The 25,612-nt window shown below is 32.4% G+C and overlaps 1 protein-coding gene across 1 annotated transcript; it reads right to left on the bottom strand.

Moving 5' to 3' along the window:
• Positions 1-231: 231 nt before the first annotated feature.
• LOC129800264 (pickpocket protein 11) lies at positions 232-19,869 on the bottom strand. The gene is made up of 7 exons (XM_055844539.1): positions 19,757-19,869; positions 8,595-9,077; positions 8,177-8,288; positions 4,359-4,704; positions 4,187-4,278; positions 1,107-1,212; positions 232-970 (listed from the first exon to the last, which is right to left on the bottom strand). The coding sequence occupies exons 1-7, from the start codon at positions 19,867-19,869 to the stop codon at positions 840-842; spliced, it is 1,383 nt and encodes a 460-aa protein (XP_055700514.1). The 3' UTR covers positions 232-839.
• Positions 19,870-25,612: the final 5,743 nt, after the last annotated feature.

Here is a 25,612-nt window from a genome sequence, read left to right as displayed (position 1 = left end):
AAACTTTTGGTTTTCCACCTAAAAGGCTTCTGGTTTTCCTGAAGTATATCTCCCACAATCTCCATTGAATTTATTCAAAAAAAAATCCCCGCCACGTTTTCCACCTCAATTTCTTTTCTACACAGAAAAAAAATACTCTTCAATGTGGTGCTAATATTGTGTGAGAGAAAAAAATAATTAACTTTCATAAATGTATAGAAGAAATTAAGAAAAATCTCATAGATAGTTGATATAGATTTTAAGAAGAATAAAATCTTAATTCCTGCAGTCACGAAGACGTAAATGTGTCATTTGTAAGAAAAGAAAAGAAAACTAGGGTTGTGGAGAAAATTCAAAAGAAATAGACCGAATGGAAAGAAAACAACCCTCTGGAAAAATGCAACAGTCTCAAATAATTAAATTTTCTGTTCAATACTACGTCAGCTAAAGAAATGACAATACTTTCTTCAGGAAAATCAACAATCGGCGCATTATATGGTTAGGCAGACTTTCTTGGAAAATTCAATGTTCTTGACAAACATTTTCAACCCCTCTTCGTTGCTGTTACGGAGTTCTGCCGCCAAAAAGAAAAAGAATACTTCAAGAAAGACATCCAAGAGGTTGAAAAATGAGTCAAAGACTTGACTAAGTTTTCTATGATTTATTTTTTATTGAAAAAGAAGAATAAAAAATCTGCATTAAAAGAGAAAAGCGATAAATCATGTTATTTCTTATTAAACATTAATTATTGTATATTAAAAGACTGACTTTAAGCAGAATAAATGAAAGTGAGAAAAATTACGTTCGAAAAAAAAAACACAAAATCTTTCACTACAATCCCAGCCTTCTTCCTCCCGGAACTAGAGCCGGAAATCCCTCCAATTGCGAGCCAGGATGAATTTTCCAAGTCGCCAGGAGAAGAAGTAGATGAATTCGGTGAAGCTGAGCAAACTGCATCCGAGAAAGAGTCCAGCAGTGCCCCCGATATAAACTGAATTTTGTTTTTCCATTTCCAAAATGTTCCAAAAACATGACGAGGCATAAAAAAAGCAACCCCAGGTGAAATGGTTATTAAAATATTATGGCAGGTAATTAATTAATGTGGGTGTATATTGCATGTGACATACCCAGTAAATCCGTAAAGCGAAACAGGACGTCGCGGATCAGCTGCATTTTGGGATAATCACTGATGCCCCACTGGAGATTGGCACCCAAAAACCACATCCGGGATTTCTTTAATTACACCACGCAAAATATTCAATACATAGCCGTAGAGCTTACACCCCTCATGGGCTTATGCAATTTTTAATTAAAATTTATTAGAGTGTGCACGAATCAACAACACACGCTAACGTTACACACAACAATACCTTACTAATCTGCAGTGGATGGAGTCTCACCACAGGATGGACAAAAATCATCTTTTAAAGTTTTTTAATACTCTATTGTGGTACAGGGTTACAAGAATTAGGGAGAAGGATAGGGGTGCAAAATTTTAAAACATTTTTTTTTTCAAATCAAAAATTTTTAGATGTGTAAATTTCATAGATGTATAATGTGTAATTCTCGATCTTTTATAGTTTAGATTAGAAGTTAGAAGCCCAAATCAGCTTTAGAATCTCACAACTCTCTCAGATATCGTCTATTACTTATACTTTATTCAGTTTTTTCTATCTATTTAAAAAATGTAAAAATAATAATAACAGTGAGTCGAGACACATACCAAGCAGCTATAATAATAACCATAAGCCTTAGTTGGATGGTGTTAAAATCTTTTTCTTTTTAATTTCAGAGAGCTTTTTTTCTTAACATTTTTAAATATTTGCAATATTTGAGTTTGAATGGCAGAAGCCCTCCATATTTAAATAAATAAATAAATTAGAGAATATCCAAACAACTAAATTTTATAGCATGTGTCTCAGCTAATGATGAAAATAAATATTCAATTCAAAACGTTAAATAAATATTCAAAATCATTCAACATCGCTATATGAAAACGAATTACACCTAATATAGACCAAAAAGAAGGAATTAACAATACAGCTAGAAATATATTTCTGAACATACGATTATGTTTTAACAAACTTATACTGTGGGGAAGTGGGGCACCTTTGAAAATGGGGCATCTTTGAAATTGGATTTTCACCTATTTTTAAATAAAATTGAGCCTCATTGTTATATAATTTAGCTGCACAAACAGATTAAGAACCTAAATTACATTATGATATAGCTCAGTTCCACTTAAACATCGGAGAAAAACCCCAATTTCAAAGGTGCCTTACTTTCAAATCTGCCCAAGTTCTCCCTAAACATTTATACAAACTGTTGAAAAAAAAAAAAACAGAATAAAAAATTTTCGTTCATGCCAAAATAGATCATGATATTCTTAAAAAAACAGAAAATTTCCGTATTAAAGACATTTCAAAAAATTAAAATAAAACGAAATTCAATAAAATCAATTTTAAAAAGAGTTTGGCAAATTCATTTAGTTTTCTAAATAAAGTTTGAAAACAATAACGTTATCATATGTGCCATGTAAACTACCGGTAAGATTCTCAAGTTGGAAGACTTAAGAGGGAATAGGCTCCTTACCTTACACTAAACCTACCTACCGTTTTTAGTCGTTTTTCGGTCAAATGACAAACCGCGGTAGGATGGGATACTCAACAAGTTTGTCTCGGAAAAAAAGCAAAAAATTAAAATTAAAACACTGAAATATATATTACATGCACATTTTAGGAAATGCATAAAGTTTGATAGTGACATTATATCGCTTAAATATGTGTTAATTAAACCGGTCAATTTGACCGGTTCTTGGTAGGTTTAGTGTTAGTGTTAAGATAACTATCCTCCGCACCTTCTAGCACCCAACCAAATTCCTCCCACAGCCCCTAGTCCACACGCTCTTCTTTTCTGACGTTCTAGACCGGACTAACTCTCAAATTTGTAGGTACAGTGACAAAGACCGAGAACAATTTATTAAGAATAGGTTTACACGTATAGATATGGATGGCAGTGATCTCCGGGGGTGATTTTGCTCCCCTGCTGTTCGTAAGCTTTTCTTAAATTCTACCCCTTAAATTGGTCTTCACCGATCCCATTGAGCATGTTCGACCGGTAAGGCCGATCCTTAATTTCTAGAATTAAGTAAAACTTTACAAACAGAAAGAGGCAGTCACCCTAGATACCAAAGTCACTCGCATCTACGATAGTTAATTTTCAAAACGTAACGTCCGTAACGTTATTGAACCTTGTTTCAAAATTTTTATAACAAACATTTTTGTACGTTTTTAAAGAAAAAAGACAGAGTACGCCTTATATCTGCTTGATTTAACACCTACGCAGAAAAAAAGAAGAAAACGAAAATCATCAGAAAGATACTAAAGTTGGTTAAGCCACGAAGTTCAATTTGGAGTCAATCATTTTTATTGACAATTTGCGTACGATATTGATTCGTCAACTGAAAATAAAATAAGTCGGAAATTAGCAAAAAGAGATTTAAATTGGTCAACTCAGGCAGTGTGTCAATAAACTTGTTGACCAAAATAGTCATTTTCGATCAAAAAGGTGCTTAAACACCAAGATCAATCAACTTTTCGGGATTTTCTTTTAACGATTTGTCTTCTTTAAACCATTTCCTCTTTTCATTCTATATTAAAAAGCATATTACTCAATTAAATTAAGTCTACAACAAAAGTTTTAAGTAAGTATTTTCCAGGAATTTTATTTCGTTTTTGCTTTATCTCACGTCTTCCAATTGCGTGTCTTTCAAATTTAGAGAAAAAAATGTTAAGAAATTATTAAATACATTCCATAATGTCTGGTTTTGTCATAATCGCATTAAAATATGAAAAATGTGCTATACATTTTCAAATTTTCTATATCAAGGGGAAACTAATTTGGATTTAGTTAGTTTGTATATAAGTTCATAAAAAACTCAATGTGTGTGAAACATCCCTACCCTCTCCTAGATAGATAAACCAAAGAGTGTGCTCAATTCCGAATGGTTAGTAAAAGAGTTGAGGTAATTTAAAATAAGAATAAAAATCATAAAAATCTTAAACAATTCATAAATCACTTTATAAATCACTTTGATATTCCCTTTGTTACCACATTTTCAAAGTAAATAAAAATGTAATTGTTGAGATATGATAATTGTCCGGAAGAAGTTAAATTCCATCCACTGCGATAGTTTTTCCATACTCACTGAGGACTGAACAAAAAAGTCGGAATTATCGCAATTCTCCTCGCATTTGCATTTGATTTTCATTTTGTCTGAATGCAGCGAAATGATTTCATCTGGTAATAGAATAGGGCCATCACTAATTAAATATCCACACATAGACAATCACTATTGATATAGAATGCACCATGTGTACCTTTAATCCCCGCCAGGCATTTCATTCCGTCGAAGTCACAAACAGGATGCTGGTGACCATTCTTGGTGCGACTTCTATAGAAGTGTGGAATGCAATGACAAATTTCCAGGGACAATCGGATGCGACACTCAATACGGCAGAAGTTTAAGCTGTATGCAGGACTGTACTGAAGGCTTTCTGCCTCTTCCATAAAACGACATCGTCGCTGGGAAACGGATAGATCTCTGGCATCAGCTGTGGTATGAATTTCCAATGCCACCATCTCAACTGTAGCATACACGGAATCGTCAAAGAAGTAGCGACGCTTTGAAATATCAGGAATCTCCATTGAACCATGAAAATATACCTAAATAGGTCATTAAAATAATACACAATAATCAGTGAGACAGATTTTTGTTAAAATTTTCATAAAAAAAGAAAGGGCGAAAGAAGAGGATATCAGCTTTAAAGAGCATAGTTCTTAAGGGACTCCAGTAAGTACATATATTTGAAAGGGTTTGCAATTTCGGACAACACAGAGTAATTTTTTATGTGCTCCTTGTATCAGTTTAAGCCAGTCCTTAATCGATAAATAGAAACAATCGTCACTCAATGGGTCCAGTGATAGAGTAGTTGCTCTATGATGCAACTCACTACACTAGATTCTGCAGGACATGGAACTGACCAACCTATCCTTGTAGAATAAAAAATAATAATGCATAAGAATATAAAAGAAATGAAAAGAACATTAGGACATCTCGTAAGTACGATTCTTATTTTCATGAATTTCAACCAGGAAATAAATCAGTAATAAACCGTTTATGAGCAGGTTTTATCTGAGTTCGAAGTACAGTAGACTCTCGCTCAATCGGTTCTTTTTCAATCGGGCGAAAAATTTTCACGTTTAATTAGGAAGAAAATTTGCTCAAATTCGCTGTAGGGTAAATGTCCTAATTCAAAACCATTTCTAGGCGTTTTAACTTTGACAGAAGATTCAACACATTAAGTTTAATTTTTTTCTGAAGAGAATTACATAAATTTGCTCCTTGACTCTTCTAGAATGTTAGTATTTAGTGAAAATTCTTTAAATATAAATTTAAAAAAATTCTTAACTACAAGAAAAATACGCGAGTGTAAAATGCTGCTACTGGAAACATATAAATTCAAATGGAGACAAGGAAAATTTTCTAATTGGAGACAAACAGTGTAAGTGACCTGTAGACAAACAGTGTAAGTGAACAGTGTAAGGGTGTTCCAAAACCTTGTTGAGTTGCTCCTGATTGCAGGATTTGTTCTTATTCATGGTCCTCTCTCCTTTCCCATCTAAAAAAAAAAGAAAATCTCTCCAAATAAATCATATTTCCGGGGGTTTCCTATTGAAGCATTTGCAGATACTTCAGAAAAACCCTTTTTTCACGAAATAGGTAATTATTTCATTTGAAAACTTCACGTACCGTTAGCAATAAAGATTAGCACTTAATTTAACTAAAATGACATAAATGTTAAACAAAACGAATAAACAACAGTCAATTTATTGTGTTTTTCATTGCAAAACATGGCAAATCAATGAAAAATTCAATGGTGAAAAGGTACACCGTTAATTTTTCTGAAAAATTAGCAAATTAAAATTTGTGAATATGAATGTATTTTCGCTTTATTTTGAGCAAAATTAACTAAATAATGAAACAGTAGTGTTATAGAAAATATATAAATATAATAATTTAGTACTGTATTTATCGTGAAAACAATTACGTTTCCATTTGGAGTAGCGAAAAATTTCCATTTAGAGCAGGTTTTGAATTAGCTTAATTTACCCTAGTTCATCTTATTTTATCATTTGACGCCCAAATCTATCGATAATTTGGATGACATTTTGTCCAATATGCCCGATTGAGAAAAAGTCTACTGTAATCTACAAATCAGTATAAATCGATTTTCAACAAGTAAAGCATAAAAAAGCAAATATATTACACTGAGAAAATAATGGGGGTGCGATTAACTTTTTTTTCTCATAACTTTAACAATTTTTAGGTGTAAAAATATATCAACATTTTTTAATGTTAATTTTACACCTTTTTAAGGGTAAAATTAACATGAAAAAGGGTAACTTTAACCCCTAATACGCCTGAAAAGCATAATATTTACACCGATTTCGGATCAATAATGCAGGGTAAAATTAACATTTCCGGAATGTTATTTTAACTTTTTCGGATTTCTCTCAAGTGTAAAGAAACCAACAAGTTAACATAGTTAGCCTTAATATGGTTCATATTCGTGTGGCAAAAAAAGTTTTGAAAGAAAATGTTTAGATGCGTGAATCTGCCCTACCCTCCCTTACGCATATTTTCGATTTAATATCGCTAAACATAGCTTCCTTTGTCAAATTTTATTTAAAGCTTAGTATCGCAATTACAGTTCGAACTTTCAACAAAGCTGAGACGCTGTGCTAACCATGCTCGCTTATTTTCTCTATTTTTGAATTTGATAAATAAAATTCGAACTTGTAAATTATAGGGTAGAGTCAGTACTTTTTCGTCATCGAAATTAAAGTCACATTTTAAGAAAATTATGAGTTCGTGCGGAACTACGAAATGAGTGTTATTTCGTGACCTCCAGCCTAAAGAATCAGAAAACCATATCATATGCTCCACTGACTAGATTATTTGCAAGTTAATTAAAGAAATTCTGGGCAAGATGAACAATCACCAAAAAAGTATGGAGTTCTTAATAAACTTGCCAACGCTCAGACAAATTGACTTGCATTATTTTATGTTTTTTCAGTACAGTATTCGATATTTTTTCACTGAAAGTCAATCCGCTATTAACTAAGCTTTGTTCTAATATCATTTTTTAATAATGCTTTCCAAAAAAAATAAAGAAATACGGATGTGGTGAAATAGGGCTTACTTTTTCTGTTGTTTAAGTACTTTTCGCCACTCATTTTTCCAAGCATTTTACAAGTGGCGCTCCTCGCGGAATTTAGTTGAAATAGGCGTAATTTTCAATTTATTCTTATCGCAAATAAAACATGTGCAAAAAATCATTCGAAATACTCTAATAATTGTCTAATATCGGTGTTAAATAGGAAAAGTACTGTGCTGTGTACTTTTGGGGGTTTTCGAAAGCTGTTGGTTCTTAAAAATCAATTGAAAACAAGTGGCGAAAAAGTGCTTACACAGTGGCGAAAAAGTGCTTACACAGTGGCGAAAAAGTGTTTACAAGGTGGCGAAAAGTACTGAAACATGCATTGTTGCAGGAAATGTACTTTTTCAACCAGATACTCAAAAGTTCCTGGAAAGTCTCATGGTTCAATATATAGACAATGCTTCAAAGCACTTGTACACAAAATTTCATTTTATTTCGACAAAAAGTGTAAGAATTATAAGAGTGTCAAACCTTAAGGTGGCGAAAAGTACTTACTCTACCCTAAACTATTCATACTACATACAGAAAACCGCATATTTAAACGCGAAATTTAATCAATAAAATTTTGTGTCAGCTAAAACTTTTCGAATTATTTTTTTTTGTTAAGATTTGTATGTACTATTGTTGGTAAATCACGCGTTTCTGTTCCTTTCCCAATTGGAATTGCACTAGTGCAATAATTTCTGCAATTTCCCTTTCAATTTTCAAACAGTCAGTGAGTCAGCATCAGCACAGTATTTTTTTTTATGCCCTGGAACTGATTCACCCCCTAAATTGTGCCATATCCGAGAGTGGGTGGAAAATTAAATTGTGAAATAGCCAGCAAGTTCACAATTGAATTTAATGTCGCTGCACTGAAAAGCAATTCATTAACTAATTCAGCTGTAATGCGCGGAAATTTCAGCAACACTGACCTCGTATGCCGTTGACAAGTTGATTATTTGTGCATAAATTTCTCCATCCAGTGGATGAACCGTGACTGTAGTGCTGGACGGAATGAGATGCCAGCTATTTGCTTTCCGGTACCTTTTGTGAATGCCAAAAAAAAAAAATTAATGAAATTTTGGGTAAATCCTCAAAGTGACAACACTATAATATGTGGCTTTTCCTGCCACACAAATTTAAATTATTTCTAAATACCACAAACTGAGCTTTTATAGAGTGCTTTCGCGCGGAAAATACAGCTAAATTGAGCTTTTTGCCATTTAGAATTAGAATGGTTTTAGGAAAATGCCGGTAAAATTGCAAAGGATTAACGAAATTGCCAAAATTAGGAAATAAATTTTATGATAAATTACAAAACTATTCAGCCAGAAAGAAGATCAACTCAACTGAAATGAATTGTAGGCTGCAACTCGGGAATTGATAGCATAGCAAATCCCTAGTTCTGTGATTGTTTCAACTAGGTATAAATTTACGCGTACTCCACTGCTGACTTCTGGATTGAAAGGCCAAGACAGATTCCAGATGAGTTCCATGTAGTCACTGCTAGGGATATCGAATGTTCTATTCATTGGCAGATCCTCAAAATTCTCAAAAGTTGCTCGAGACAGTTTCCAGATGAACTCTGTGAATTCTGTCCGATCATCTTCTGTGGGGAACTTTTGAGGATTTGCATTGAGATAATTAATAAGCTTCTGATCATCCAACTGACGATGAGGACATATAGTTGCCGCAGGAAATGATGTATTCCAGAAGAACATATTCCTATCCATAGAAATCACAGTTGGAGATTCCTGGTAGCGCTTCCAGATCCTCTGACTTAGTGAAGAAGTACTGTAAAATGCCATAATGACGCAGAATATCCATAGTATCCTGAATAGAAAGAATAGTTAAAAATTAAAAACACATCAGCTTGTTTTATATAAACAAACTTAAATAGGTTCCTGGGAATTTCGCTTCTAAAGCACAACCCTAAATACGAAAGCTCAACTTGTACGTCTTATGCCAGCTTCACACTGGAGGTTTAGGCCAGTTCCCGAAACTCTCAAAAATCTAAATAAAAAGCAATTTTATTGAGTTTTCAAAATCTAATGAATCATTTGCCCTTATAATCCAATCCTAAACAACAATTTTCTAAATAATCCTGCCTGATTAGGAATTAGGGGAGTTAAGCCAGATGGCTAAGTCTTAGATCTGAAGCCCGCCTTAGGGCCTTGACAGACCTGAGGATTAGCCGAGAGACGGCTTAGCGTAATTATATTCGAAATAATGGGTAAACCACATTTCTATCATTTTCCACTAAGCCGTCTCTCGGCTTAAGTCGTAAGTGTGTCAAGGACCTTATAGTCGTAAGTTTAGCCTATTATTGACATAAATCATCTTTGAACCATTTGAACCTTATGACCTCTACACACTAGAGAAATTTATGTCCATATTGAAGAGTTTTTGAAACACAAGAGTAGGGAATTTGCTTCAATATGGAAATAAATTTCTCTAGTGTGTAAAGGCCATTAGTCTATAAGGCAATTTTCATGGATATCCATTTCATCGTTCTTGACTTTATAAATTCATCTTTCAAGGTGAAAGTTTAGCAGTGAGTTTAAAATGTGTTATTAAAACATAAACAACTTACTATAGAGGGATGTGAATAAAATAAATAAATGACTACAAAGCGGTTTTTAGAGAAAGATAAACTACAATGTGATTAACCGGTGGCAGCTAAAATCCCGAAAGCCAAAATCCCGAAAGACTAAATCCCGAATTTTCAAAATTCTGAAAGGGATGAAATTATATGGAGGAAAATGTTTAGAATAATTTCCTAAGACACAGAAGATTTCCCTTTGCCTCCAACAAGCGCGAGTGCAATCGTGGAAGTAGCTATGATTTTTTTAAGAATTCGGAATTTTGGCTTTCGAAATTTTGGCGTTCGAAATTTTGGCTTCCAGGATTTTGGCGTTCGGGATTTTGACCGGGACCCGTGATTAACATATTACGTGCATTACCGTAACGACCATTACATAGGTTCACTCAAGTCTAAGATAAATCTCTAAGCATTATGTTCCTAAATCGGTCTTTAAAAGTATTTTCTGAAAAAGAATTTAAATTTCAGTGGCAGCCAAAATCCCGAAAAAGTCAAAATCCCGAAAACCAAAATCCCAAATAGTGAAAATCAATAAAGGATCAAATTCACACGGAGGATAATTCGTGCAATATTTTTCGATCTCAAAAAAAATCTCTCAGCCTCCAGCAAGACCGATTGCAAACATGGGAGTAGCTATGACAGTTTTTTCCAATTTGGAATTTTGATTTTCAAGATTTTAACATTTTCGAGATTTTGACCGGAACTCTTTAAATTTAAAATGTCAAATTTTTAAAGCCCTATAGAGATAAAATGAATCAAACTTCACAATACCCAACATTAAATGAAATAATAAAAGTTCTATAAGTTTATTTCATATTTAAAGTGCTGGGAAGGACTTTTGAAATCTTGGAATACAGAAATTTTAAGGCAATATAAACTTAAATCTTTAAGTTTTTTATTTCTAAATTCAGTTATAGTTAATCCACCAAATTAAATTGAGCTCGTTTAAAAAATTTAGTAATAGCCTATCCATATTTTCGAATAAAATAATACGTATTTAACTGGTTCTAGATGTACTCTGAAAAGCAAAGTTTTCTTAGACGGACAAGTGGATCTTGTTAAAATGATATTGTTTACAAACACAATAAAACTTTTTCTCTTATTTTATAGGAAAAAAACATTCTTTTGCCAATCTTTTTTTTTGTTAATTGGACAAAACCTTCTTTTCAGAGTATGATAAAAATAGTTGCTTTTCCTATCATAATCGGAAATCAGAATCCAAGCCGCAGGATATAATGACTTAAGGACTACGGTAGACCTGTCTCTCTCAAAATTGAATCAGTGCAAACAATTTTTGTCCCTTATTTGATAAGATTCTTAATAATATCTCATATTGTAACCTCCGCAAAATGTCGTCCGAAACGATTTATCCTTGGTGCAACGCATTTCTCCGAGCTCCCATATCACGAAACTGAAACTTATCCAGCCATAGGGTAAAGTGGTACAAATTGGACAGGGCTTTTTGTCTTGATAAATTTAGTACTTCATTTTTATTTGTATATTTCTAATGCTTTAGTTTTATAATTTGGTTCCTTGTGCTTAAAAATAAATTTTGTACTGTATTTATCAAGAAAAAAGCCATGTCCAACTTGTACCGGCGAATTGTTCAACTTGTAAGACTAATTTCAAATTATATTACTTTACCTTGTATCCCGGCTTCTACACTTACTAAATTGGATCGGATTAGATTAATTGCATTAATATAGGGGGCTTTAAATGTTTATTAAGGAACCGAAACAAATAACTCTCCATTTTTACCCATTAATGCATTTCCAATTAAAAATCTCTGTTGCATAAGACGATAATTTAACCCAATCTAATTTTTCGGATTAAGAAAGTAATTTAAAGATACAGCAATCCTCTGAAATGTTTCAAGTTCGACAAATTACAAGTAGCGATGTCCAGTCAGTCATCCAAATCCATATATCATTTTTATTTTATTTTATTTATTTATTATTTCAGTTCTAAATCGAATTTGTAAGGCATTCCAAATTGGCTCCATTAAGAATCTAACATACAATAGGCTAATATAGACCTGCCACTGGATTATACTATCCATCTAATATTTTATAACGAAATTTTAGAAAAAGAATCGATGAGGTGTGAGGAATTGTGTTAGGCACAACATGCCATCGCGACCAGACCACCTTATACCCTATATAAAATATTTCTGGAAATGAATTTCCTGGAATTCATTCACATGGAATTAGCTAACAAATAAACATTGCCTGTGTCCAAGTTTGTAACAAGAAGTGTAAAAATAATTCCTTGGCAAAGAGAAACTCCTAAGTTTTCTTTATATATTTTTCATCTCAACACAAGAGGTTTTATTTGGAAATCTTCTTCTTGCGAATGGAGCATACACGACATGCTTTACATTTATTTTTATCATAAAGAGACAATAAATATGTGAAATTCACGGGAATATTTCCACTAGCATGAACATGAAATTGCATCTAATTCAAATATTTTTCATATTCTATCGTTGGAAGCTTGGAGGTATGGTTCACATTGAATTCTGAATTTCTTTGCAAAATTAAATTTTTACTGCAGAGTTCATAAATAGCATAAGAAGAAGGATTATTTGATTAAGTACATCAAATACTAGAAATAATTTCATAAAATCAACCATATCATAGGGTTTACCCTCTTTCAGAAATTCACTGCACCATTAGATAGTCTAAATATTTGTGAAATAAAATTTATCAAAATTATATAACTAACATATTCTATCCATATAAATTTCAAGTGCAAGCAAGCATCGTATAAGCATAAACAGGTTTAATCCACAAGTTTTGATCTGGTGGAAAGCTCAAATCTCACGGAAAATAGCTCTGTGTACACAAGTTGTAATGTAATTGGCAATAAATTCTGATTCATATGAATGGAAAAGTTTTAGGAGAAACACGCACCAGGAGAAAGCTCAAAATTTCTCTGTAGAAATAAATTCTCATCGGATGGTGCTAAATAATTCCAGCACTTTCAGCACCAATTCTGAGGTTAAAAGTGCAAGAAAAATTTATGTGATTGAGACGAATAGGTATCAGAAATTCTTTTATTTTCATGTTTTTATTCTATTTATAATTTGTTCGTGTTTTGCAGTGGTAATGAGGAAATTTATACCTTCATTTTATTGCACAGACTTAAAGAGGGAGCATTATATAGTCACTCGATTTTTATGATACTGCACGTCTCTATTCCTTATTCCCTAGGAGACATGTTTAGCATCTAAACATAAGAAATGCCCCTGTAAAATAAATATTTTTTTTATTTTAAAACACAAAACTCTTAAATTCAATAATTTCAAATTAAATACTTTAAAAAAATTTAACACGTTAATAGTTATTATTAATCGTGTCGAGGCATAAAATTTACACATGTCTTGCCCAAAAACGAGTCACGTCAATGGCAAGTGGACTTGCCGACATCAAATACCCTACTCTACATGAAGCACGAAGACAACGAACAAACTCATAAATGTGGGGTAGTTTAAATTACCCCACAGTCACAAAGGACGTAACATTCCGAGAAGCCCCATCGCCGCATGTTGTCTCTCGATCGCGCTACGCTGCATCACAAACGATTGAGAGACTTCCACGTCATCCAGTTTTGGTCACCACCAGGAGGAAGGCTCTCCCTTAGTTCGACAAAATTTGATGGAAAGATTTCCTTCCACAGATTGAGTCTGGCCTCCTCTGAAAATTTGTCAAGTGGTTTGACAGAATGGCAAAAGCTCTTGCGAGACTGCAACCTTGCTTTTGGTTTTTTGTGTCTAAGTATTGCCCTAGAACACTTACGATTTAGGGCAGAATCACATTGACAGTAAAATGCTCACCGTCACCGTCAAAGCCCTAATCGTATTTCGTTAATTTACGCATTTTCATTGCAATTCTTACGCAAATTCTCAATTACCGTATTGCCTTATCTCATACTCGGTGGCCCTAGGTGAAAATAGTATAAGAAAATTGAATAAATAAAGCGAAAATGCGATAAACGGTGAGCAATAAAACTGTACAAAAAACTGTAGCAAAAAAATTCTACAGTTTTTTGTTTTGCTTACCGTTTATCGCATTTTCGCTTTATTTATTCAATTTTCTTATACTATTTTCACCTAGTGCCACCGAGTATGAGATAAGGTAATACGGTAATCGAGAATTTGCATAAAAATTGCAATGAAAATGCGTAAATTAACGAAATACGGTGAGGGCTTTGACGGTGACGGTGAGCATTTTACTGTCAATGTGATTCTGCCCTTAAGCCGAGAGACGGTTTAATGTAATTGTGATCAAAACAAAGATCAGATTATATTTCCAGATGTTTCTGACTAATCCGTCTCTCGGCTTAAGCCCACAGAAGAACTTTAACGTTTCATTTAGTTTTTGTTCAAAGTTTTATAAAGTTCTACTAATAACTGTTAAAAAAAATTAAATATGATCAGCAAGTGGCAAAATTTAAATTTTATTCATTTTATATGTAACCATATTCGATGTTATTTAAATAAATTATACCCGTTTTGTGAAGGTTTTAGAATTTATTGAACAAAATTCAATAATTTTATGACTAGACTTAATATTTTACTGACCAATATTATTAATTTATTTATATTATTAACATTAATTTTTTGCTGATCAGTTTTAATTTTCTGTTGCTTATTTGTTTTTGATCCAAATTTTATTTTGAGATCCTAATCTTTTAAATTGAATATGTAACTTAAAATAAATTTATACATTTTCATTTTAAGGGTCATTTTTATGATCGTTTAACATTTACATATTTTAAAGATGTAGGTTTTTTAGAAAGTTCCAATACATTTAGGAAAAGTGTATTTACTATGTTGTATTCAAAATATCTAGCATTCTATACGTTTCTTCTTTTATAATTGAAGTTTGTAATTTTTCTTTTTGTTTGTGTGGTAATATTATTCACTTTAAAATTAGTTATGTATCAAAATTATTATTCAAGTGTAAAGCCAATAAAATTATGGCTTACCTCCTTAACAACAATGAGGCATTTGCGGTATTATCAAATTCAAAACAACATTTTCCTATAACAATTTCATGTATGATTTCATGAATTCAGAGATTTTCTTTAAAAAAAAATAAATAAATAAAAATGTTTAATTCAAAAGATAAGGATGTAAAGGGTGTAAAGGAGTTGTAGGAGTAGGTTGTCTAGGGGTTATTTTTAGTAGTTTAACTAAATTTAGAATTGTTACTGGTATATAAGCAAATAGACAGGAGGACTTTCCATAGGTCAAAAAGTAGCGAAAAGCATTTTATTGTAAATAATCATTTTGACGTCAAATGATTAAATATGGTTAATATACGAATTTTGTCATAAAATTACCATGTCCTTAGATAAATGTTTTTTTTTTGTGTCAAAAATGTTACGTTGGTACAAAAAAAGACTGATTATAATTTCGAAAACATAATAATATGATATAATATAATATTATTAGTTCAATAATAAAAGAAGAGTTGACTATCAGAGTCAATTTGATTCCAAGTTGACTCTATCGGAGTCCGTAGAGTAAAAAAAATAGTTGTTGACTCTATTGGAGATTGACTCTATCGGGGGTTTACTCCATCGAGGCCCCACTGTACTTTTTTTCATCTAAAAATTAAACAAATTTTAATAATAGGGTAACTGTACCAAATTTCGGCATAATTACATGAAATCATTAAAGTCTTAAGTTTGAAATGTAATATTTTTAATACAAATTGAATTTTTTGTTACTTCTTTTTAAGGAGTGTTGCTTGGAACCTTGTAGATAGTTTATTGCTTTTGTTTTCTCTAAAATCATTATTAATAAATTTTAAAATGAATAAAAACACAATCATAGCTTTGGGTAATATTTCGGCCACCTCGATTTTCATAGTTCTTTGCCCTTCCGGAATTCTTCCAAACTCCTTTTCACATCATCGCGTTCGTCAAGTCGACATTTTTTATTTATTTTTTAGCATTGTATAATCTTTCTAGAATGTAATAACTAAAAATTCATGAAAATTTGATCAACAAAAGAAGTGGTCAAAATTTCAAGCTGGCCGAAATTTGATACAGTTACCCTAATAATTGTCAGATGACCGAACCAAACAAATCGCTACTCATACCACAAAAAGAGTAAATATGTAATTTAAAAAGGGATATATTTCTAAAGTATATTTTATATATTGACAAAGTATTTTCAATTTTCTAAAGAGACCATTAAATCATATAATTAAATTTAAGATTATTATTGTATCTTCTACAACCATGTCTAAATTGAAGATTTATTGATTTTTCAATGCATCCTTATACGTCTTGTGCCATTTACTTGAGCACAAAGAGAAGGATTTCTATGTCAGTAATACAAAACTACTTAGAATACATCAAAAGCATAAGTTAGATATAGAAATGCTACAAGATATTCTATGCTCTGAATTCTGATATGTAAAAGGACAAAGTTATAGAGAATTGTTGAATTTGCGAACAACTTGGTACAATTTGGTAGATTTTTTCAATAAAGCCAATTTCTCTACAAAACTTCAAGCATCAAATTAATAATTTTTGCAGGAAAATACACCAAGTTTGCTCCATATAAAAAAATCCATCTGACTGTAGAAGGAGGAAAAAAAATAAAAGACAAAGGAGAAGATAAAATTTTTTAATGAATGTACTTAAGCTGTTGAAATTAGGATAAAAAAAATTCCCGAAAGAAGCTCCGGGTATTTCTTTTATTCTTCCTCCTCTGTTGTGCTACTTGCTCAACGTATCGATGTGCCACTATATAAAGTTTTGTGGGTGGAATATAGGGGTATGATGATGGAAGGAGCAGACAGAGAAAATGCAAATAAAAGAATAGAAAAGTAGGAACAAAAATTCTGTATTCAGCACATTGCTCATACTGCATGAGCAATATAATGATTATAAAGTTTTCTTTATGCTTTATGATACGGGGATACTTTTTTCCCGTCCTTCCATTCATATTTTCTCAAAAATATCTTCAAGAGATACTTTTGTAGCCTGCATCAATATTTAATTGGTGATTAAGTTTTCTGCACTCTCACCATGAGCAATTCCACCAGGAAAAAAAATTCACAGAAAATATATTTAAAATGCAAAAATTTGCATTTATTTGAAACTTTTTTTGCCAACCTCCCCCAAAAAATTTTTACCACCCACAAAAGTATTTACGGGCACAAGTGAATATTTTACATTAGAATAATTCTGAATAATTAGTGGAAAAGTAGTGAGAAAATGAGATTATGCTCCTACTTTGAATTTTCCACTTGCATTGCTCACGAGCAGTCATCAGCAAGTGCATACTTTTTCAGAAGCTTAATTTTATAATGTTGAATGATTTAAAAATGCATAAAAAGCGCACAAGAACACAAAATTTACATTTCTCTAGAATTATAACTTAATATTGTGTAAAGATAATTGCACGATAGAAGAAATTGTGAGACCAATTAAGATTTTCAAACCAAATACGTATAATATGAGAAGTCATTAATTTTTATAAAAAAAAAGTAAATAAATAAATCATTGCTTTGCAAGCTTACAACAAAAAATGAATAAGAAAGACTTTGCTATAATTGTTATACAAAAATTGACATGACTTAAAGATGATATATTTCTATTTTTAAAATCCTCAGATTTTAAATATAGCTTTTACATTTAATATTCTCTCCAATGATGAACTTCATTCACTTCTTATAAAAGACTTCATTAATTATGCTCCTGATACGGATGATCATAAGTCAATATCTCTTACCATTTAGCCTTTATGTTTAAAGGGCAATGGGCAAAAATGTATGGGAGCTGGTCCAATCATTCGCCAGAGATGGGACTAGGCCCATTTTGTAGGTGTTGGTGTATGACTTAAAAATCACCGAGACCCAAGTCAAAAAGGACTGTCAATCCTTGGGAAATTAACGATACCCTTCGGAAAATTCGCAACTTTAACAATTTATTACTCGAAAACGACTTAACCGATCTTCATTAAATTCGAGTCAAAGTCAGGGATTCACAAATCTGCTGGGATTTTCTTCCGTATTTTGTCAAGAACACCCAAAAATAACCAAATTGGTCATAAGATTTCTCCAGCTTCCTCCAGAAATCCCAGATCTTCTGGGATTTTCTTGTATATTATGTCAAAAACACTTCAGATACAATCTGTGATCAGAGGAAGAGGATCCCTGGAGCTTTCTCCAAGAAATCCCAGATCTTCTGGGATTTTTTTGAATATTATGTCAAAAACCAGCCAGATACATTCTGTGGTCAGAGGATCCCTGGAGCTTCCTCCAGGAAATCCCAGATCTTTTGGGATTTTCTTGTATATTATTATTATTATTATTAGTATTATTAGTTTATTGACATAATTTGGCCCAGTTTGTAGCCATTTAAAATAATGAAATAAAATATTGAATAAAATGTTCCATATTGAAACAAATATTTCAATATTTGCCTACACACTGGACAATTTTCTTCAATATTGAAACATTTATGTCAATAAATCTTTGCAATGTGGAGGCAATCCTTGTCAATATTTGACATTGAAAAGAAATACTTCAATAAATGTCTAATGTATAGCCAGCTTTAAGCTTTAAATAAATATTTTTAGATTTTCCCTCTGACTGCTCCATCTAGTAACTCCCATACAAACTGGCCATATTTAAAAGCCATCGCACATTACAGGGCCACAAAACGAAAACTTATTTCGTTTAATGGCAAATCACAGGTATTTTCGGAGTCCTTGGTGTATCTTGATCATATCACCCGAAGAAACTTATAGTCCATCACGTTAACTTCTTCAGATATCTTGAAGTAAGAGTTCTTAAAAAATTTGTAGAACTATTTTTATGAAACTTGCTTTTTTAAATACTGGCATATCAGAAGTTGTTGGCGCCAAAGAACGTTTTCTAAAAGAGTACTGAATTCAAAGAACATTTTCCTAAAATAAACCGTATCCCTATCTCTCCATTTTTTTGTATCCAGATTTTCCTCAAATATCCTCGAATATTCTTTAATTCCATTAAAAATATTGCCTCGATTTCATCCTTTCGTGGTCTTTAGAGAAATATTCTCCTTAAAAAAAGAAGCTAGGATTGCTGAAGTTCATAGGGTTGTAAAGGTACCGTTACTAAAGAATTTTAACAAAAGGTTCTAAGTTATAATTAATTAAAACATTTTCTTCTCTGTATTTATTACTCAAAGTATTTAAATAACGGTAACTTTTAGGACCCTGCGATCTTTAGAGGTTTTAACTCTTTTTCCAAGAAGAATATCACTGCATAAGAGACATTTCCCTAGATGCAATCCTTTGTTTTATGAATTTGAAGGATAGTAAAAGATTTATAAGGAAGATCTGGCAAATTGCAGGGAAAATGAAGAGACAAAGATATGGTTTGTTCGAGTAAAATTTCTTTGAGTCCTTATTTATAAATTATTCTTAAAAAGGACCAATATACGATTAACCATTATTGTATGTATAAAAAGGAGTTTTGCGAAAAATCATTACAATTATTATACATATGTTGTATGCTTTAGTGCTTTTCCTACATACTTTTGGGGTTGGTCCCGGAACGAAAGTTGTTACCATTGTCAATAACTATTCGATGGTATACGTCTCATTCGTGGCGAAAGGTTGGACCGTTTTGCCCATTATCCTTTAAACTCAAAAATTTTCTGCAAAATTTGAGATTCAGAAAATTGTATCAAATTAAAATTTAATAGGGCTGTATGGGGCAAGAATTACACAAGAATTGTAATGCTGTTTCTTTAGACTTAGAGCAATAAAAATTACTTTGAGAACAAAAAAAATCAATACTGGTGATAATGAAAAATTAGTCAAACGATACTTTTTTCAAAGCTCATGTTTTGTGGAAAATTTTCGATTCCTTTTTATCTACTGTTCTGAAATAATACAAACCGTTCAATTAGATGTACACCGATTGAAACGACATGTACAAAACCATGAATTGATGTCTCTCTTAGGAAGTTCACAATGAAATATTGGAATTTGTGAAAAAATCTCTTCACCATTTTGCCTCTATGGTTTCACACTCCCCAGCTGAGGTATATAGTTGAATAAAAAATTGTATGGATTTTCTCACACTAATTGATGAGAAATTTTTACCGGGGTATATCACCAGTGATGGATATTTTTCACTTCGATCACTTCACTTCTCTTTTTTTTTCACCACAACCCTCCTCTCAATTTCACTCTCTGAATTCTGTGGAGGGATGTAAATATCTCCCAGTGAATGTCAGAGGATGGTATGGAAATTTTTAAAACACCCACAGGTGAATCGATATGATGAAAAAATTGAAAATGAGCACACAAAAAAAAGATTTGGCAGAGAACCTCGAAAATTCCTCTGCAAAGGACGAAGGTTCATGTAGCTTTAATTCGACGTAATAAATTGAATCCCACTAATCCACCAAGCACATACTCATAAATAAAATATAATTGATGTGATATTCAGTAATTATTAATAACACTGAATGTCTCACCCATCCCTCCATGACTCCATTCGATGAACAATTATACTGGTAATACACTCATAAAAAAATCATGAGATGAATAATAAAATAAATAATTACTTCAATATTAATACCTTGTGTATAAGAAAGAGAGATAATTGTATGTCCTGAAGTTACACAAAGCATGTTTATTAAGTAAATCAAGATTCGGTGATGCAAATATCAGAGGAACTACCCTTATGTCCTGCCCTAGACACTAGACACACTTACGTACGACTTAAGCCAAGAGACAGCTTAACGTAATTCTAATCAAAATAATGATCATGATCATTATTACCTTTCCATCAATTACTGACTAATCCGTCTCTCGACTTAAGTCGATGAAACGGCTTAGTTAGTGGGAAACTGCTGGAATTTTATCCAAATGACTATTTTGATTTCCATTACGTTAAGACGGATAACGGATGGTTAGGACATCTATCTGAATGTGATCCAGCCACCTTGTCCTAGGTCTGCCTCTAGGTCAACTTTAGCACTTCCTCTCCGTACCGACTTCTGGGAAATATTTCTTCATTCATGCGCTGAACTTGACCATACCAACGAAATTGTGATTTCTCAACGAGAAGAAGCAGCTCCTCGATCCTTAACTCGTCATGAATGGCTACATTACTCACTTGATCTCGACGAGTGATTCCCTTAGGCGCCCTGAAGAACCTCATCTCGGCAACCTGAACTTGCGATTTTACTCTTTCGGTCAAATGAGAATAAGAATCATCGCAGCTTTGAAAACCAATAATTTAGCTAAACGACTAAACTTGGCCTTCCTCACTACACTTCTGCCAAGCTCGCTCTATAACTGCAGAGGGCTCACCGATCTACGATGAGACTTCTACGTCTATACTACCATCATTCCTGAATAACATCCCGAGATACTTGAATTTCTCTACTCTTTTCAATGGGATTCCACTAATATGTAGTGTATTGCTCAGGCTGTCAAGGTACCATCACTTAGACATGTTCATATTCATGGGGAAAGGGTAGGGTAGTTTAATGCATACATAACTTTGAAAATACATTTTTTTGAGACAATAAATAACTATCGAGAAATTGTACGGCATATTTTCATATAGTCAATACCTAATGGAAACCAACGAGACATAGTTTCCCAGGAAACAATTTTTCTCAATATAGTCTTATAAAATTCCCGAATCATGGCTTATCAGAAAGTCTCAAAGAACGATTTGCTTAAATAATGCTTGTAGACTACCTAAAATAGTCGTTGAGACCTTTATATATAAAAGTGGCGCACCATTAAGGGGCTCAAGTGACTCTATAAACATTACTGTGAAAGGAAACTGAAGAGTTCTATGAGATAATCTTATAAAACATCTATATATCTTCTGAGAGAATGCTTTGCTTATACAATACTTTAAATTTAATATTATAAACGGATATGAACCTATTATAAGACCATAATCAGAATAATTAAAAGAATAAAAAAAAAATCGTTTTAATACATATTTATCTAATTTCATTTTATGTAATTATATTTTTTTAATGTAATTTATCATGTTTAGGAATTTATTAGTTCACCATTACCGCCATTCCAGAGATACAAAGATGGTTGAGATACAAAGAAGGTGAAGTTGAGCTGTGGTATAAGTGATAACGAGTGTATAATCAAGAAATAAAGAAATTACTAAGTTTTACAGCATCTTCTCAAAGAATGCCTCACATTCTTTGTCAGTAGTGCTCAAAGAACTTCCTGAGCATCTTAGTAGTGCGCCACTTTTACATGTAAGGGTCACTGAGACTCATTCGGGAGTACTACAAGCGGTGTTTAAGAAAAGCAGAGTATCGTATTTTGAGAACGATACAAGCCAAAATGAAGGAGAAAACACTTCTTGGACGCTCCCATGGTATTTTTTTTATAAATTAAAAAGGTATAATTGCCACTGAAGGACAAAAAAATAAAAAAAATAATGGTACAAACTGATAAAAGTGGATTACTTTAATTTTTTGTGGAAATCATGATATCTTTCACGTGGAAAAAGTGTTAGTGTACTGAAAGTCTGAAATTCTTCTATAAGACTATTTGCAGAGCAAATATGAGAATCTTATAGCAGTTTTTAGTATTCTTCCATATTGTACTCATTGCGCTCTTCTATCCTAATAGAAAACTCACAGCGTAATTAATCTGTTTTCCGGTTTTATTCATAAATTAGGAAGTCATAATTGCAAATAAATGACAGAAGGCTCTAGAAAACATTGAGCAAATCGATAAAATAGGACTACTTTGATTTTCATTAAGAAAATAACTAATATTTTCACATGAAAAGGATTGTACTGAAAAGAAATCTATAAAAAGAACTTGTAGCACACCTTGAAATAAGATTCATAAGAGAATAGTTCTTAAGGCTTTTGTTCTTATTAACACATACTTTGAGCTTGATGTAAGTAAAAAATTATAGAAGATATTTGCTTGAGAAATATTATCTTATAAAAAGGGTTTCGTAGAATTGTATTACGCTTCTTATGAGACTTTTATATCTCTATCCTATAATTCCGCTGTTAGCTGTTTAGAAGATCATTATGAGATCATTTCAAGTATTTGGTTCTATAAGGCAGCTAATTTGCTAGTTGGGTTATGTGGTTCTCGTTTGGCAAATAAGTTTTCTAAAAGAAAATCTACCTAGGAAATTGCCCTACCATCCCCTATTAATTGTCACTTATCTGCAAAGAGGAGGTAGTTCAGTCTGAAATACCCAATTCTAATCCCTTTCTGCTCCCGACTGCGCTTCACCATCTTGACCGAACAAATACGGTGATAGAACATTCCCCTGCCTGGTGCAGGATGCAATCCCTTATCCACTAAAAAGCTTTCTAGCTAGAAATCCTTATAAAAAAAATTGCTAAATTCTCTAATTCAAGAGCTTAGTTTTTATCCTTTGTCCTTCATCATATTTTATTGCTCAAACTTTAAAAAAAAGCATTATTTCAGTGATCTTTTAACCTGTTACCGGCGACGTGGATTTCAAACGATAAGAGATGTCAACTTGCGGTTTTCAGTGACCGCCACATGTCTTTTTTGAACATGAACATGTCTTTTTTTCCCTCTTGCTCTATCTACCCCTACAAAACCATGTTTTTTTATTTAGTTCAAAAACAGTACTTACACACAGAAAAATGGAAAATTCTTAAACAGAAACACCCAGGAATTTAATTTCAAATCTCATCGAATGAATGCCAATGCCCTAATCCTAAATCCTTGATCATTTAGTTTTAGTTCCAATTTGCAAATCTGTAGACATTTTTCATTTTCCAGCTAATGCAGAACTTAAGTTCCCGATGTCTTAACTTGAAAGAGCTAGGGATTCTAGCCCATTTCTTTCGCTCAGAGCTTCTAAACTTAAACGCCTCGGGGATTCACGTCCAATTTAAGTTCCCGGGATCTTATATATTCTTAAATTTAGAGTCAAAATTTTTCTGTGTGTACATTTTCCTTAAAAACAAAAGTTAGTGCATATTGCCATATATCCTATTAGGTGAGATTCTTAATAATCTCACCTACTATAATCCTAACAAAATTTCATGTCGTCCGATCGAGCTCAAATTTGGCCAAAATGTGTTTCATGTGTGACAACGACGATTATCTCGGCTTCTGAGTAATCAATGAGATCAAGTTCGACGGCAAAATTATAGAGAACATTCTGGTCTACATTTCACCCATATATCACTTTTCTGTAAGTCCATCCAAAACCTTGATATTTTCGTTTAAATACAAAATTTGTATAATTTCACGAATTTGATTCAAGATAACTGAATGGTGTCCCCCAACTTTAGCTCTAAATCGAATTTGCATGCACTCCGAGTTAGCTCACGTTAAGAATCTCACCTATATAAGCCGGTTAGGATTATCTGTCCCTTTCGATATAAAACCAAATTAGACTATTACTGAAGTTACTTTTGTTGGTAAATAAATACACTCAGCGAATTAATCGTAAGTGTTCGATCGGCTAATCGACACCGGTCAGTCTTCATAATCGAATAATCTTTGCTACATTGAACTATGAGTGGTATAACCATTTATTCCCTGTGGATTCATACACCTACGAAAGCTATTCTCAAATATTGGACTTCTTAATTTCGATTCTGAATCTAGAAATGGAAATCTCTGGTCCTAAAGTACCTACCACGTAAAATTGCCACGTATACCTTATTTCGATCAGTGCCAAAGTCGAAATTAATCACTATTGAAAAATCATTAGTTAAGTTTTGAAATTTTAATCAGGAATAGAAAAAACATTATTCTTTTTATGGGACAAACTTTCAACAAGTATAATACACAGGAGTTCTGAATGCAACCAATAAAAATATTGAACTCTGACTAAAAGAAAGGAAGAAAAATAAAACACATAATAAATATAAATTTTATTATGTGAACTTTTCACATTTGCTATCAATTCTTTGATCTGAAATGAACTCTAACTCACAAAAATTTTAATTCTTTAAATATTTTTTAAAAAATTGCACTCTACTAATCTTTGCAATAACAATAAATTTGAAAAACAAAGTATTATAGTTTTACTTCTACCTTCAAAGTGTCTCTCCATAAAAAATTACCATAAATATTTAGGTGTATGTAAGATGATCCCCTCTTTTCCACTACATTTATTTTATTGTATAAAGTGGAAGATCCAAAAAAACATTTGAGATTATGTCCAGTCAGAATTGTTTGGGCGTTCGAACATAAAAGTAGTTAGATTGTATCGGTGCGCGGTGCAAGAAAATCCGGGTGGAAATTAATGGGCAATTAATTGAAGCGTCTCTTCCACGTTAACTCTATAGTAAATACAAGGCTGCAGGTGGTTAGTCCCAGGACTAAAATGAAGAAAGATGTCTGCATATCCTCCAAATTGAATGCCTTTAGGCGATTCATTGGTCGATCTAAATGAATCCTTCTGTACTGAATAATTGCTTCCTCTGTGCTTTTGTACCATATACCGGTGAATCCTGGAAAATTAATTATTGGCCTATTGTAAATATATTAATGAAATTATTTTTATCAATTAAAATTTATCTATAGTCCTCAAACATCAAAGGCTCAGTGCAGTGCCGTTTCAATTAACCTTTTTTATGAAATAAAAACATATTTTTAATATACGTACATCATGCATTGATGTTTTTCAATTAAACTGTATTGATTGAAAAGTTCGTTGATACACTTTTGATCTAATTTAAAACTTATGTCAAATTAACACTACGTCAAATTGAATTATTGAACGAAAAATCCTGAATTTCC

This window comes from Phlebotomus papatasi, chromosome 2 (assembly GCF_024763615.1).
Source record: "Phlebotomus papatasi isolate M1 chromosome 2, Ppap_2.1, whole genome shotgun sequence".
NCBI classification, from domain to species: domain Eukaryota; kingdom Metazoa; phylum Arthropoda; class Insecta; order Diptera; family Psychodidae; genus Phlebotomus; species Phlebotomus papatasi.
This window is presented reverse-complemented; position numbering and strand designations above follow the sequence as displayed.

Coding starts and splice junctions, on each gene's coding strand:
- LOC129800264 (XM_055844539.1), bottom strand. CDS start 19,869: ATGGTGAAGAGATTTTTTCACAAATTCCAATATTTCATTGTGAACTTC. Junction 9,078..19,756: donor GGTGTACATCTAATTGAACG/GTTTGTATTATT, acceptor CTTTCTATTCAG/GATACTATGGATATTCTGCG. Junction 1,213..4,186: donor ACTTTTTTGTTCAGTCCTCA/GTGAGTATGGAA, acceptor GTGTAATTAAAG/AAATCCCGGATGTGGTTTTT.